The sequence below is a fragment of the Zootoca vivipara genome, chromosome 14, assembly GCF_963506605.1.
Source record: "Zootoca vivipara chromosome 14, rZooViv1.1, whole genome shotgun sequence".
NCBI classification, from domain to species: domain Eukaryota; kingdom Metazoa; phylum Chordata; class Lepidosauria; order Squamata; family Lacertidae; genus Zootoca; species Zootoca vivipara.
In genome coordinates, this window is record NC_083289.1 from 34,816,251 (window position 1) to 34,832,662 (window position 16,412).

The 16,412-nt window shown below is 46.6% G+C and overlaps 1 protein-coding gene across 3 annotated transcripts in view; it reads right to left on the reverse strand.

The window, feature by feature from the left end:
• Nucleotides 1-301: 301 nt before the first annotated feature.
• Nucleotides 302-16,412, reverse strand: part of UBN1 (ubinuclein 1) — a 29,897-nt gene continuing 13,786 nt past the window's right edge. For 2 of the 3 annotated variants that reach the window (XM_035130855.2, XM_060282884.1), the window contains exons 9-17: nt 15,987-16,116; nt 14,696-14,814; nt 14,423-14,551; nt 13,836-13,979; nt 11,474-11,524; nt 10,728-10,770; nt 8,628-9,890; nt 7,694-7,949; nt 302-3,110 (exon numbers count right to left, since the gene is read on the reverse strand). In XM_035130855.2, coding sequence (XP_034986746.1) covers nt 3,058-3,110; nt 7,694-7,949; nt 8,628-9,890; nt 10,728-10,770; nt 11,474-11,524; nt 13,836-13,979; nt 14,423-14,551; nt 14,696-14,814; nt 15,987-16,116 — 2,188 coding nt within the window. In that variant the 3' untranslated portion in view covers nt 302-3,057. The other variant, XM_060282885.1, reaches the window with a different exon arrangement.

The following is a 16,412-nucleotide window of genomic DNA, read 5'->3' on the forward strand; positions in this document are numbered from 1 at the left end:
TCAGGGTTCCAGACAAGAGTCTTTTCCCTGCCCTACTTGGAGATGCCAAGAATTGACCCACGGACTTTCTGCATGCAAAGTGGCTGCTCTGCCACTGAGTTATGGTCACCTCTTTGCCCTCTCTTTGAAAATAGAGAGAATGAAAACAGCAATTTGGAAACTGGAAAACAATTTTATTCAGCTGCTGTATACAAGATTAGCCATTTTAAACGTCACCTCCATCTTCCTCATAACCTAGAAAGGCCCCTGCCCCCCCCCACCCACCCACGACACACACAAAAATAAATTGCAGCTCTTCCCACACTCAAAGAAGCTGCTTTTCTAAGTTTTTAAGTGCCATCTGGTGGTGCACATGCCCACCATAAACAAAAATCTCCCAAAAGGGTCAAAGCCAAGGCAGAGAGAGAGAGAGAGAGAGAGACCCAGTGCTCTTGTTCTTGTCCCACCCAAACGCTGATAGACCCTGCCCTGCCATGGCTCTGTTTGATTAAGTTCTCTCACTGTTCAATGCAAAAGAAAAGAAGGGGAAGGAGGAGGGGGAAGAAATAACATTTCCCTGAGGCAAGAGGCTTCATGAGATTTCTTTCTAAAACAACAAGTTTCTGCTCCAGCCACTGCAAATGCACAGGTAGCTTTTGACAACAGAAGCTTTCAAGGGAGAGCAACAAGAGGGGAATTGCAAGTAGCTCAAGAAGGCCTCAATCCTGTCGAAATGATAAAACAGTTCTTACAAGAGGTAATTAGCACCCAGCAGGATTGAGGCCTGACCAGAAAAAGCAAAAACAAAAAAAACACGCCCATCTATTACAAACTTCTGTGCTTCAAAACTGGCAACCTTAACATTTGGTCTTTGGCTCTTTTACTACAACCTAGAGTTTTTATTATTCTTATTTTCTCATGGAAAGAATGGATATATTTTCATAAATACGCTTGAAATTATCCAATTCATTTTGTTGGGAAGATGTACAAATTAATTAGGGTTTATGTCCATATTTATTTGGACTTCAAAACAGGCATGTTGAAGGAATGAAGTTGGCCCCAAATTTGGTCATAATCCAAGTAGAACTCATTGTGATTTTCTTTCTCTTTTTTAAAAATGGGGCTCACACCACTTAGAGGATCAAGAGCTTTCTGATACCAAGGAAGAACCAATGGGCTCTGAAGGGAAGGGAGTACCTTGAGGACCATGTGGTTTATTATGAACAGTTTTTGTTTGCAAGAGAGATGGCTGCCCCGAGGCTTGAAAAAGACTGGCAACCCACTGGGCCCAACCTGGTCTATGGCATTCCAGGGACAGAAGAGGCTGCTTGTTCCAGCAAGCCTCTTTTCACAGGGATTGCCATATATGCCCCTCTTTGTGGCAATGTGTTTTATGACCTCTTTTCTCCCCAGTGCAAGCAGCATGCTGGGACAAAAAGGTCAAGTGAAGAGGAGGAAGGTTTAGTTAGTCCTTCAGCCCCCACCCCTCCCTGGTTCTCTTACACAAATTAGCCCACTGACCAACTGAGCTGTCAGTCGCCTCCTCAAAGCAAGGTATTTGTGACAGCTCTGAAGCACAACCACTTTCACTTTCCAGCAAAGAGCATTGGTTGGTGCTGGCCCTGATGAGCCTACACTACTCCCCAGACCCCCACAAAAGAGCTTAGCCACCGAGCTTCTTAGAAAAGCCTGAGCAAGCTCTTAAATGAAGAGGGTCATGCCCAAATTCCAGTGATTGCACAGGAAAGGTTCTCAGAGGGAACTGCCCTGTCACCAGAATACAATGGTTCCATTATGCTGGTGCTAGCACAGCATCCCCAAATGGATAATGGTCCACAACCCAGTAGTCCTGCAGAGGGCCAGCTCCACACACCCATGTCTCTGTGCATTGGTATGCAGAATTCTTTCCTCCAGTAGAGCAAAAGTAGAGCTCTAGATTTCACCTTGCTTACGGAACACCTGCTGAAATCTGAGTCCGGGGCAATAGCTTTAGGGCAGAGATCGAGTATCTGTGGCCCTCCCACTCCCAGCAGCCCCAACCAGGATAGCCAATGGTCATGAACGATGGGGTTTGCAGTCCATCATCACCAGGTAGACTACAGATTCCCCATCCCTGCTTTTGGGGAAACTCGGGTCCACATACTCCACACCTACTGATCAATATCTATTTTGTACTCTGCTTGGCACTAGGCAACTCCACAAGGTCAAGTCCAGAAAGCGGTGTATAACTCCAGGGGGAAAAAGCTCTTATCAAATAAAGCCCAACACATCTTAAATACAGCTAAGAATTTTTGAGGGGGGGAAACAACAACAAAAGAGAGAGTCCACACAAAAAGAGCTTGAAATGTTTTGCACTCTTGCTCCACCATAAAAGGCACTGGAATTACGGCTTTGCTATACACAATGACATGCTGGGAAAGAAAGGGGACTTGTCCAATCCTATGCATTCAGTGGTAATGACAGGGCAGGGAAGAGGGCAGGATTGACCATACCAAAAAATAAAAGGCAGAGAAGCAAAACACAAAAAGATCAGAATGTCAATGTTCATGAGTGCATCTCAAGGCCTCACAAGTCTCTGTCCTTCTGAGAAGACCAATGAGCTGATTGACTTTACAAAAGATGCCACAGAGGAAGGTGGGTCTTCTTGGTTGACGTCAGCATAGCTTTATTACAGGTACCGTAAAGGGGGGGGGGACCACTTGTGACTGTCACTCTTTGATTAGCTTAAGCCAGCCAAATAAACCGAAAACAGGAATGTTCAAGCACCTTCACATAGTCCACTGGAAAATCAAGGAGTGAGAAACTGGATTCAGAGGTATGTGACAAGAAGGGCTTGGGTTGTCGTGCTCGGCTTCCAGGGCAGCTGCCAGAACTGCACCAGTTAAGTGCTTCCTTTCTTAGTGCGAGGCACAGATCCCTGTGGAAAGGGACTGGTCCAAACAGGGAAGGAACCTCCAGATCGACTCCATTCAAAAAAGGAACGGGGGGGGGGGGGGAGGAGAGAAAGGGCACCTTGCGTCCGTGGCTTCATTCTGCAAGTCCCTATCAGGGCTTGTCATGTCCTCAACTTTCGAACTGTCACAATTTCCGTGGCTGTACATTGGCCCCTTTACCATGCAGTTGAGATGTATCTGAAAGAGATGCAAAAGAAGAACTATTACTGTCCCCGCCCCAGCAGTGGAAGCTCCAAACATTTAGTTTACCAAATGATTAGCAAGCATTACTAGCCATAAGCTACTAAAGAGTTTAATTAATAGAGACATTGACAGACAGTTAGGGATGATCACTGCAGTAAAAAACAAACAAACCTGTGACTGAAAAACTGAAGTTCTGCAAACAGAACTGGATCCTCAAATGATTACAGCTTGGGCCTTGGTGTCCTTTGTACTGCATCATGGGACAGTAAGGCCTCCTCAAGCATTTGGCAGGGACCAAAAAAGAGGAAGAAGGATAGGAGTGAAGGAGGAAAAAAATTGGTTCCCATGTTCCCAAAGTTTAGGTTCCCCAAGCTAAGTTCTCTCTCATCCTGGGTCTTGTGGGCAGGCAAAAACACACCCAAGACACTTCTTGATATCACGTATGGTTGGTGGGTAAGCCTAGTTCACAATAGTGTATCACTGGTGTAATCAAGTACTGATGACTTGTGGATGATTTGTCTTAAACATGCAGCAAAATGTGGTGACAAAATCTGTAGAGTTCCAGGATGGTATACAATGCACTGTACTCCTTGTACAGGTGAAGGAATGGCATACTGTGCTAAGTAAAAGCAAATCCTTTCATACAACAGGGAGGCTACAACCCCTCTTCAATGAATGCTTTTAAAAAAGAAAATTTAAATGTGCCAAGCACTAACAGTCCATTCTACGACCATGTTGCACTACAGATGTAGACTAAGACAAAAGCACAGCAGCTGAGGCAAAAGGAGAGAGTTCTTCCTGTGGCAGCTCCTTTGCAGGTTGCTATTTGGCACAGCACTCTGTGTGTGATGCACACTTGCAAAGTTCAGCCTGTAGACCTCAAGCATGACAGCAAAATCCATCCTCTGGAGGAGGGGTGGACGTTGCTGGACTCAAACTTTCATTAACCCCAGCCAGCAAGGCTCATAGTCAGGGGGCCTGGAACATCTAGGGGGCCACAGTCCCTCTACCCCTGCTCTGGAACATATTCCAAAGCATGTTTCCTCAAGGTCAGCTTACAAAGCTCCAGCTATCAACCCATTCAACTGCATCCAGGGGACCTCAAAAGCTCCTGCACCAATACGTGCTACTCCCCTGGCCACTGGAAAGCAATGAGGTGGATTTCCTTTGGGAAAGGTTTCCTGAATGTGGGTCTTCCAAGGGAGTAATATTTTTACTCTGAGTAAAAAAGAACAACAAAGTAGCAACAACCCCCCCCCCTCCGGTCAAGCTGAGGAAGTTCCTCAAGGCCTACAAAGGATTTGCTGAAATTCAGTGTTTTGAGCTTTTGAATAAAAGCTAACAATAACTGCACTCTATGCTGTTATCTGAAGTATTGTTACTCTGCAGTGATGTATTCCTAAACAATGTAAATGCTATTTTTACACTCTGAGTATGTAAGATACCCAAGGCAGTGAATGAAGGGTTGGAGCTCATCAGTAGGGCATCTGCTTTGCATGCAAAAAGTTCCAGCCTCAATCAGCAACCTCTCCTGAAACCTTGGAAGAGCCTCTGCCCGCCAGTGTAGACCAACGGTCTGACTGTGAACGAAGACAGCCTTCTATGTTCTCCACAAGGTCCAAAGCAATTAAAGCATCACAATTTAAAATTACGTTTAGAATACACAACACAGCAGCACAAACCCCCTCCGCAACAAACAGAAGTAGCAGCAGCAGCACAAGTTATTAGCAACAACTTTGCAATAAAAACAAGCAATAAATTAATTAGCAGGGAGGGGGGCAGGGGAAACAACCAAGTTGCCATGGCACCATGTTCTGCACTTTCAGAGAGATTGGGCAACCTACAGAAATGACCTCCTAAATGGGAACAAACACATCCCCAAGTGACTTCTATGTTGAAAGTTTAACAAGAGGCTGCCAACTGCCATATAGTTCCTCTGAACACCTAGAGCATCCATGTCTTGTTTCAAGGCTTTAGAAAACAGGTTGCTGAACCTTTTCTGAACAGAGGGCTGCACTGAGCCACAGCCAATCCTCCAAGGGATACATGCCAAAATGGGCATGGCAGAAAAAGAGAAACCTTGTTTCTATTTCTTTCTTTAAAAAAAGAAAGAAAGAAATATATTAGTGATACATAAGGTGGAGGCCACAACCAGCATGTAGGGAACTGTTATTATTGGAATTAATGTTTCCTTCTTCCCCTCCCTACCCGCAAAAGTAATTCCTTGTCTTTCAACTAAAAATATTAAAGCCTACTTGAAGAACTTCCTACACCAAAATTCTTGCTTCCTCTCCATTCATTTCCTTAGAAATCATTGCCAAATGAAAAAAATTATGCTCCCACCCCCTAAGTTACTTTATTGACCTCCACATTAATTACTCCCTTTTCCCATCATGAAGAACTCCCCCTCTTTCTTTCCTCTCCGTTTCTGCTCCCCACTAGCTCATTTAGTGCTCACCACTCAATTTACCGCTGGGTTAAAGCGCAGCTTTGATGCTTCGTCCCACTTAATGCTGGAAGGCTTTCAACATTTCTTGGGACTGATCAGTCAAGACCAGCTCCCCTTTGGCAGTTAGAGCGTCAGTGTTACCGGAAATAAAGACATTAAGATTGACGAGGGCTCAAGAAGTCCAGTGAACACAGACATTTGCAGCTCAAAAAGAAGGTGGACGTCTGAGGAACACTTAAAGGAAATCCTTTGAAAAACATTTAAAACTCTCATTGAGGCAAAATTGCAAGACCTGCGGAAACTAAGCCCCCCACCTTGAAAAGTGTCCAATATTGCGGGTTCTCCATGGGCCACTGAAAATATCTTGGGGGCCACATAGAGCAGACAGGCCATGGGGTAGCCACCCATGTTAAAAGCCAGCCCAGCCCTGTATTTGTGCCATGTGGGCAACAGTTAATCCACATGTGTGTTTCACAGAAAGAAAGGCCTGGGGGGGGGGAAAGTAAAATAGTAGCCTGGGGCTTTTCTGAGAAAGCAGCTGTATGTAGTTTGGTGGCAGAGCATCTACCTTGTATTCAGAAGACCTCGGGTTTAATCCTGGCATCTTCAGGCAGGGGTGGGGGGAGAACCCTGCCTGAAAACATGGCCAGTCAGTGCAGATAATAGTGAGCTAGACAGACCAATGATCTGATTCTGTTTAAGACAGCTTCCTAATATTTAAGGGGAAGGTTATTTAAGCTTCCTGTGTTCCAGCACAGCTTCAATAAAAGAAATGGATGGCAGTAGAGTATTAGGGCCTACAATCCATCCTGGGCTTTACAGAGGCTTCCTAAACCATGGGAGTTGTGAACCTGGAGTCAATGGCAAGGGTGGCGGCTCCCTTGCTGCAAAGCAGGAGCGCACCTGCAGGGTGACTCACGAGTGCAGAAGACAAACAACAGCAGCAGCAGCAGCAGCAGCAACAGCAGCAGAGGAGTTACCTGTCAGGCTGTGTGCTAAATGGGCAGGCAGCACTGAGAGTGGGAGGGGCGCTGCCTGGCGCAGGCTGGAAGGCAAGCCAGCCAAAAGACCTAGAAAATGGGGAAGAGGAGAGAAAGAGAAAGAAAGGAGAGGAAAAGGAGGAGGAGGATGGAATAAAGGAGAAACAAATGTACGTTGAAGACAGAAACAAGCAGAAGAAGAAGATGCCTGCAGGTGGATTCTAATGAAGAAGAGCTGCCCCTCCCTCCCCAATGTCTGTCAAGTTCTGCAGCCAACAATCAAGTGGAACTAGTTCAACTGATGGGCTACAAAGCACAATTCAGTTCAAGCTGAGACTTGTTGGGGAAAAGAGGAAAGAAGCCTGGCTTGTCCAACCAGTGCTGGTTGTGGAGCTTGACATTCAGCAGAGCCCCTGCAAACCAAGAGTGGGTTAATAATCCCTGTGCATGAAATGCACAGCCCAATGCATGAAATGACTCTACTGAAAAGCAACTGATCTAGGCCAATGTAAGGGATATATAGTATAGATTTGTGACGGCAAAGGCTCCATTCACACATACCAAGCCATCATGGAATGGTGCAGTAATCAAGGAATGGGTCACAGGGGCAAGCCATTCCTGCTGCTTTCCCATTTCCCACACCTTTCTTTAAAATTATTTACACCCTACAGCACAACTGTAGCTTCTGAGTCAGCTCACAACACGAGCTCCAAAACTGCACTATAATACAACAAAGCCATAGACATCTACCAAATAAAAAAACTGCAGATTATGTTGATCCAGTACATTCAAAGCTATTGAGTGACTGAACAAACAAACAAACAAGGCTGTTTTACCTGACACCTAAATGCAGGCACAGGCAATACCCGATGAGGAGCAGGAGGCAGTTCTACCACCAAAGGAAAGGCTACCTCTTCCTGGTAGGCTACCTCATCCTAAGAGGCACCCTGAGCTGAGCCACTGAGGAAGATCTCAAGGATCAGGCAGCTTCATGTGGAAGCAAGTGGGCCTTCCCATACCCTGGTAGGCCCACACCATTAAAGGCATGGGTTTGGAAACTCTGGCCTGCAGGCCAAATTAAGCCCCGCAGGGCTCACAACAGCTGTTTCCCTGGAGTGCGGGCCCCTATTTCCCTCTCAAACACTTACTGTGGCCAAGGCCATGATGGAAAGTCCCCGGGGCCGGTCCCGTGACAATGGCGTCCTTCGACACCCCTGACTTGGGGGACGATTCAGAGCTGAAGGAAATCACATGAAGAGGGAAAGAATGGATTGGCGAGATAATTCCTAGCGGGGTGGAACTCAGGGCTGGTGCCGGCAGCTTCGGGTTGCCGGGCTTGTAAGCGGGAGACAGGACGTTCAAGGAAGACGAACTGGTAAGCAGGACTGCTCCGCTGGCTCCTTTCTGGGAAGGAGAGAGAAAGCAACCATTAGAAGAGCAGAGAAACGTTCCACGATCATCAGTCATGGAAGCATGTGGCACAGAGGCTCATGCACAACCTCAAAATTCAATTAATGGGTTTCACCCTTTCCAGGAAAGAAAGTTCCCTTGCCTCCAGAAATTACTGCTGATAGCTAAGAGAAGCTGTTTTCTCCCACCCAATGCCACTTGGTGCAGGTCCTTCAAAATTGTCCCAGGCACACAGCTCTAGCAATTACTTTCCAGATTTTGAGGGGGTGGACAGCCTTGCAACACATCTCCTGAATGAAAGAGGACATTTATTTATTTATTGGCTATATTTACATCTCACCTTTCCTCCCAAGGAGCTGAAGACAGCACACATGGTTCTTCTGCCTTTATTTTGTCCTAGCCACCAACCAATGAGGTAGGTCAGGCTGAGAGGTAAGCGACTGGCCCAAAGTCACCCAGTGATCTTGGTAGCCAAGTGAGGATTTGAATCCTTATCTCCCAGGTTGCACCATATTGTGCCACTGCACCACACTGGCTCTTGCTGGCATGAGTTGGTAACAGTGAGTTAAAGAGAAGCAGCAGCAGCAGCAGCAGCCAAATCAAGGTAGACAGGGAAGTTCACAGGACAAAAGGAAAAAGGAACTTAGTCAGCCTCTGGGAGGGACCACTTACCGGCACAGGTGTTGAGGATGCAGTGCTGCTAACTACAGCGGGCTTCAAGGAAGAGGTCAGCAACTTGGCCACTCCTTGCGTCCCTCCGCTTGAACTGACATTCGGACCCCCCGGTGGAGCAACCAAGGTCAGCTTCTGGGAGACCAGGGCCTTCTTCACCATGGAACTTGGTGACAAGCGACTGGGAGCCTGCCCAGGAGAAGGAAGAGATGTGCCTGGGAGCAGGTTCCCCGTGGAGGAGGAGGAGGAGGAGGAGGAGATCTGGTTTGTGGATATGCTGGACGTGGAGCCACTGGAAGAAGCCGCCATGTGACGCGACAAGGCCACAAAAGGCGACTTGAACGACTGCCCCAAGGAGCCTGGGGTGCTGGGGTGCTTCCCCGTGTAGCTCAGGGTCAGAGAAGAGGAATTGGGGGTCTTGTGGGTGCTGCCAGACCCTGGGGAGATGGTCGAAGAGGAGGAGGAGGAAGAAGAAGAATGGAAGCCGGGCGATTTGGTGGGGGTCTTGACCTGCTGATGGAGAGGAGGCCGCTGGGGCAAAGGGGAGATGATCTTGGGACCCTGCAGCTTGACAAAGGGAGGGGATGGGGGAAAGTTTTTCTGCTGCTGGGAGCCCAGGGGGAACACCTTCACCTGGGGTGTTTGGACTGGGGTCGAGGTCTGGGGCCCATGAACGGTGCGTGGCAGGCTGTGATGCTTCGGCTTAGACTGGTGGGCATCCAGGATCTTGGCAGGGGGAGCCTGGCAGGAGAGTTCTCTGTAGCTGGAGCTCTCAGTCTTTTTGTCCGGAGGAGACTGGCTCAGCGCCAAGGCCTGTTCAGCCAGGAAGTTGAGTGGTGACTGCAGAGAGCTGCCAGCTGGAGATGGGGCAGGTGATGGGCTTGGCTTGGAGAAGCTCCTCTTCTCTTCCAATGTGGTCTGAATGGGGGGTTTCTCCGAAGGCACCTTTGGGGTGGTGGGGAGGGTGAAGTCAGGGCTTCCCCCTGTCTGGCTGTTAAGAACAGCCAGTTCCTTGGAGACAGCTTCCAAAGACGAGGCAGCATTGTGGATCAAGTCCTCATCCAGAGAGTCGTCCATGCTGAAAGTGGGAGGAGCAGCTGTGCTGCTGGGAGTTGGGGTTGAACTCATGGCCAAGAGTTCTCTGGTCTGAGGGCTGAGGCCAACTGCAACTCCCTGCGACTCTGGAGAAAGCGTAACTCCGCTGCTCGAGTGGATCAAGGGCACAGGAAGGGGTGACTTCTTATCTGGCTTACCGGAGGTCTCCTGGAAGACCGAAAGGGAGATTAGACAGGTTGTAAACTTAATGCTATTTGCCCAGCTATTTTTTTCTTAGTCATTTTAAATTGAAGGAGTGTTACTTGCCCAAAGGCACTAGATAAAATGGATCACAGAAGGGGCTGTGTACATGGCTGTGCAAAGGCACAATTGGTACCAGGAAGAAAATATTAAAATGGGGTTGCTATTAAGTTAAAAGTGGCAGAGTTCTTTATACTGTACATTCTGGAGTTGTGCAATTTCAACAGCAAAATTAAAAGCAATGCAGGAATATGAACGTCTGGAGAGAGCTTTGGATGCATCTAGACATGCATTTTCCTAGAACATGATACTTCCTGCAGCTGTAGTGCTGAATGCTGTAGAAACTACTTCACTTCTTCTATAAGGACAAAGCCTACTTGAAGGCGATTAATCTAGAAAGGATACCAATTTGCTATACCTCTTTTCCATGAAGTTTTTGGCTCAAGTCCCTCAAAGCCAGTACCTGAGCATCCTTTAACTACATTGGCTTACACTCATCTTGTTCACTTGGACCTTGGCCTCCCTTTTATTAGTTGCCTGCCCCTACCCCTGCCAAACACACACTTGAAGTCTAATGTTAGACTCCAAGGCCATCATCGCAGGGAACTAGCTGGACTTACATTGCTTTGACAATCAAATCTAGAAAAGCACCATGTAAACTCAGGGCACAAATCATAGGAGTGGGTCCTGGAGAGCTGTTTCAATGTACACAAGAAGCAACTGTATCTTCCCCATATTCTCATATGTCCCAAGAAGACGCAATCAGGGGTGAGTGCTAATAGGAGCCGAGGTATAACTGCTCACCTTTCCTTTCACCTTTGGAGGCGCCATGACTTTCTTCTTTGCTCTGTAGGGAAACAAAAGCAAGAGATTATCTTACTTCCAGGTCAGCATGATGTAACCTGCCAGGGGAGGCTACCTAGAGAACCTTAAGCCTTCTAGCGCCTAGGACAATCCCCGGGGGCCAGTTACAACTGAGACATGTGCTCAAATGGTGAACAACCTTGGGGAGTGTTGTGTGTGTTTGGGGTGCAGACACATATAAAGGTAAGCCACGGTTCCATGGCAGAGGACCTGGTTGGCATGCGCCAGGTCCCACCTTTAAGTTGCTGGCATCTCCAGTTAAAAGCATCTTACGTAGCTTGGGGGGGGGAATCAGTGGGAAAGCTGTTGCCAGTCAGTACTAGGCCATGTGGGTCAGTGACCTGACTCTGCACAAGGCAGCTTCACATGTACATTCACCAAGGATGCCTGCTGCTGTGCAGTATACAACATACTGATCCCAGTTTGTTTCTTCAAACTTTATCTGATTTTGCCAGCATTGCTATTCCACTGAAGATATGCTGGCAGTGCTATTCCACCATTTCTCATGTCTGATCCACAAATAAAAAACAGCAATAAGGCAGAAGGCCCTGCAGAAGTTCATGTTTGTCCATGCTGGAGGATATCCACATGCACAGTTGCCATCTGAATGACAAAATGTGACCAAGGACTAAACAGCAGGAGCACAGGACAGATTTCCTGTACTGCAAGCACGGACAGATACTCACGGAATTGAAGTAAGGTGACCATGCACTCGCCTGCTTTCTTTAAAGAGGGTCCTGAAAAAAGGAGAGAGGAAGCTGAGCCAGACCTGTTGGGAATCAGATCTCCAAGCAGCAGAAATGAGCCTTTCAAGCTTAAGATCCTAGTGCCTGTAGCAGAATCCTGAGAACAGAATCTTTCTGTTTTTAAAAGGATGTTTCTAGACCCCACTGCTGTAAAGAAAAGTTACACAAAAAAATGCAGACAGCACTTGCTGTGGGTTAGAAACCATGTATGTAAATCAAAGATGACGACGACCAACTTGAGCAGCAAGTGAGCTATCAGCAAACATACTGCAAGCCTGCATATTGTCCTTCTGAAGACCCCTTTAGCTTCTAAAATTGCTGTGACTGTTAAACATCTGGAGCAACCTCTTTTGCAGGTCTCCTTTCATCATATGCAGCTGCCTGGCCCACTGTGGCATGAGAAGCTCTACTCCCAGTCATGCCATACAACAGGTAGGGCTGGGTGATATCTGGTTTTCAATATCACAATAGATCACCAAATAGACATCATAATATCCCAATATATCATGATATATATCCATGGCGGCTGAGGGCCTCCCCGTGGGGGAGAAGCGCCCCACTGCGCCTCCCCACGGAAGACAAGGGCTTCACTGGGCATCCCCACGATGGAGGAGGGCTTCACTGCACCTATCTGCAGCGGCAGAGGGCTTGACCAGGAATCCCCACAGCGGTGGAGGGCCCCATCATGGTGGATGGTGTGCTGCACTTCCATGGGGTGGCAGTGAGCTTTGCTGCACCTCCCCACAGTGGTGGAGGGCCTTGCTGCGCCTCCCCATGGCAGTTGAGGGATTTACAATGTAAGGAAGTAGTAGATTTAATAATATGGCTTCCATATACTATATATTCAACTAAATTAAAAATAGTTCAAGTGATTTACTAGTAAAGTTGCATCTGCTTCCCCACTCAGAGGTCTAAGTGGAATCTATGCATGCGTAAGCCCCACTGAGTTCAGCTCAACTTCTACTTTCCTGGGAGTAAGCCCCATTGAATTCAGTAGGGCTTGCTTGTGAGTAGACAACACATTGGCTTGCACTGCTTACTGACAAACACCCTCCGCACCATTCTCACACAGTAGCCAACCTCCCATTTCAGCAGAAGGCAACCAGTTAAATCTTCTCCCCTCCATTTCCCCCTGACACAGAAGCCTCCCACCCCCGCAAAAGCCCTCATCCCATCAATCTCTCCCTTTTTATCAAAGGGAGGGAGGGCAAGCAAGCAAGCAAAGACTTTGTGTCCTTTAAATAAATAAATAAATAAATAAACCTTCATTTTTAATATGGAGGAAAGCTATTTAGGGGGGAAATAAACACACTTCCTCCCTTTTTTTTTTCACTAGTGAGGGAGCGTGGGTGGGTGCGAGGGAAGAAAGGAAGAAGTGCTTTCCAGTTCTTTGTTTACATTCTCTGTTTACTTTTCCTCTGGATCTTCATGGGAATTGCTCCTGGATTCTTAGCTGGCTCTGCATAATTAGCTGAGCTCAGAGTTTTGAGAGCAGGGAGTTCTGCTGAAAGAGTTGGTTTGTGTGCTTGCTAGGGATTAAAACTGGCTGCAGCTAAGGGCTTCTATCCTTATTTCTCAGAGAGGGGAGGGAGAACAAAGCAAGGGGAGATATGACTACCTTCTCACTGAGGAAAGTAGCAAGAAACATACCAGTGAAGCTGAAAGAGTTTCCTAGTTTGTGGGAGGGCTTCTAGGAGGGAAGAGGGAGAGAGCAAACAAAGCCTGCAAAGTACAGTCATACCTCATGTTGTGTCCGCTTCAGGTTGCGTCTTTTCAGGTTAAGAACATGGCAAACCCGGAAGTGTTTACTTCTGGGTTCTGCGCGGTTTGCACATACGCAGGTGCTCTATCGCGGTTCGCGCATGCGCAGAAGCGCCACTCTGGTTGCGGACTTTTTGGGGTGTGAACGGCACCCCGGAACGGATCGTGTCCGCAACCAGAGGTACCAGTGTATCTGTAAAGTATCCATTCGGATGGGCTACCTGCTCGGAAGCTGTCAAGTTTCAACCTTTTGTTCACGGGTATATTGCCTTGTTGAAACACTTATCACAATGTTATTTCAATACAATGTTATTTCAAGGGTAAGGCAATTTATTGCACAACCCTAACTACAGGCATCAATAAAATGGCTGAACTGCCATTTCCTGATATTCAAAATGACCATTATTGTGGGCTTGCCTTCTCTACATGGAAAGCAGGGCTGAGGAACCTGTGTCCCTCAGGATGTTGTGGGACAGAGCCAGCATTGCCAATAGGGTCAGAGATGGGGCCTAAAGTACCTTTCAGCCTTATTCCCTCTCACCTGGACTGCATCCAGCCCTTTGGCCAAAGTGGCTTGACTTCTGCATCCAGGAAAGTCTTCACATAATCCTCCATTGACTGAGCCTTGTTCTTTTCACGGTCATACCCATCCAGCTTGATTTTCACCGCCTGACAGAGCAAATCCCTAGAGGAGGAAGTTTACCTTGGTTACCCAGACCATACTCTTTGCCCCCCCCCGTCCCCCAACCCTGCTTGTGTAGACTGCTGTCAATTGATTCAGTCTGGGAAGGTTATTTTAAACACAGCCTTAATAAGTTCAGCCTTCGTATTTGAACTATGAACCAGACAACAGATCTGTCCTAAATCTAGCAGCAATCTTGGGCTTCAAATTCAAGATGAATGCCAAGGCCAAAATGCTTAAGCCAGATGACATCTTCATACCAGACACCCCACCCTGGGTCTTAAATTCAAAGCACACTAAGACCTAGGTGAAAACTGCAGCCCCCGTACCTTTAAACCAACCCAGCAACATATAAAGCTGTAATGCCCAGAAATACAGGTGTATTTTCCCTGAAGCCAGGGAACAAGGCTCTAAAATTCAGTCTTGTCCCCTCTCACTTTGCCAACCTGATTTCATCAATCCACTGAAACTTCTTCCGAGGTCCCATGATCCGCTTTCCTCCTTTATCATCATCTTCCTCGTCATCTGAACAAACCCGTTCTCTCTGGTCCTTGTCCTTTTCCTCTTCTAACATCCTGAGAGAAGAGAAGAGGGACACTGAGGTGCAGAATGGTAATTGGATCCACTTCTAAAATATGCCCCCGCCCCACTAGTATAAGCTTTGGGTGTACACAGAGTGGAATGCAGAGACTAAAACAAAAAACGAGTTGAAAACACACTTCGCAAACTTGGCCTGGGTGTGCGCTTGGCACTCTTCCTGGTATTTGGCCATCTGCTCTGGCATTGCCCTGCCAATGGCTTCCTTGAGTTTCTGAAGAGGGTCCTTCATCCGCCCTCCCTGCAGAAAAACAAAGAGTTAAGGACTCTGACCCAGCATTCATGCGAAGTAGTGCTCATATAGGCAGTGAGATTGTTTTTGAGAGGAAAGCACTCCTTTTGCACAACCCTTAAGGGCAGCCCTACTTACTCATCTAAGCCTAACCACTAAATGAGGTCTAGACTTCAGATGTAGTTTATCATCCATCTTTCATATGTAACTTCTTGTTAATTATGTTGCTTTGAAAGTTATACTTTATATTTGACTTTCTTCTGTAATGTTTTCTTCTGGATTCCTTTATTTGACATTTTAATGTAAACCGCTTGGAGATTTTTTCCCTTAAAAATATAAAGCGGTATAGAAATGAAATGAATAATAATAATATTTAGAGCTGGTTCAGACAGCAAGAGCTAGGAGCCAAATATTTTCAGAAATTATAGAACCTACTTTCTATAATTATAGAACCTACTTTCTAAAGAAGATTGGAAAGCTACCTCATCACATTTCCAGTGGAGTAGCAAGGCCCTTCTTTTCTGATGGGCATTTGGCTGGCCTGGGCCACCTCCTGTTTTAACCTGTAGCTCTTTGATTTTGTGAAATTTATAGCGTGTTTTGTATGGCTCCATTCTTTCATGTGTTAGGAATTACTTCGGGATATTTGGAAAAGAGGTATAAAAAAGCTTTTAATAAATAAAATTCCCTTTTCATCAACAAGAATTAGTTTTTTGCAAGGTTAAAGAAAGGGAAATCTAAGGCAGCCCTCATGTGGAAAGCTTTTATCCCTTATTAGAAATGGCGAAGGCATTGAAATTCAGAGACACATATTCCCTCCTCCATGAGCAGCCACTGAGCCCAAAAAGAGATGTTCACAAATTCAGTTTATGACATGGGATATTTCTTTCCATGGTTGACACCACTATCACTTACACCAGGGGCCTGGGTGCCAAATACAACCCAACTGTCTCTTGGGACTCTCCCTAGGCCACACCCCCTCCTTGTTGTTACCTGACGGGGATGCCCTTGAACTCTGATTGCTTGTTTGGGTTGACGACAAAACTGCCTTAGTGTACAAAGTTAAAACATTTATTGGTCCACCCACTTTTGCCTCTGAACCAATCCGCCACTTGCATGTGGGCCTCAGGAGCGAATTACCTTACACTGACTAGTAGCACTGCATTTCCGTGACCACTCACCTGTTCATAGGCGTAAAGCCGGCGGGCACGTTTGAGCAGGGTGTCTTTGTTGCAAGGCAGGAAGGAGGCCAGGTGAGCATACACCCCTGAGCGGACCTGGCTGTTCAACTCCCGAGTTTGCAGCTCTATACTGAGGACAAAAAAAAAAAGGCAGAACTATTTAGCTCTGATCCAAATCCCTCCTTTTGACAGCAGAGTAGGGGAGCCCAAGTAAAACACGGTAAAGTAAAATATTGCAAAGGCCCTTTAAAAAAGCTTCAATTTAAAATCTAAATAAAGAAAGTAAAAGATTAAAAACAAATGAAACAAGAATAATACAAGGGGGGGTGTGTGAATCAGTGGCAAACAGTAATGAAAAAGTCTAAAGGACGTATTATGTAGAAGTCAAAAGCTAATCTGAAAAAGAGTTTCCATGGACTATGGGCA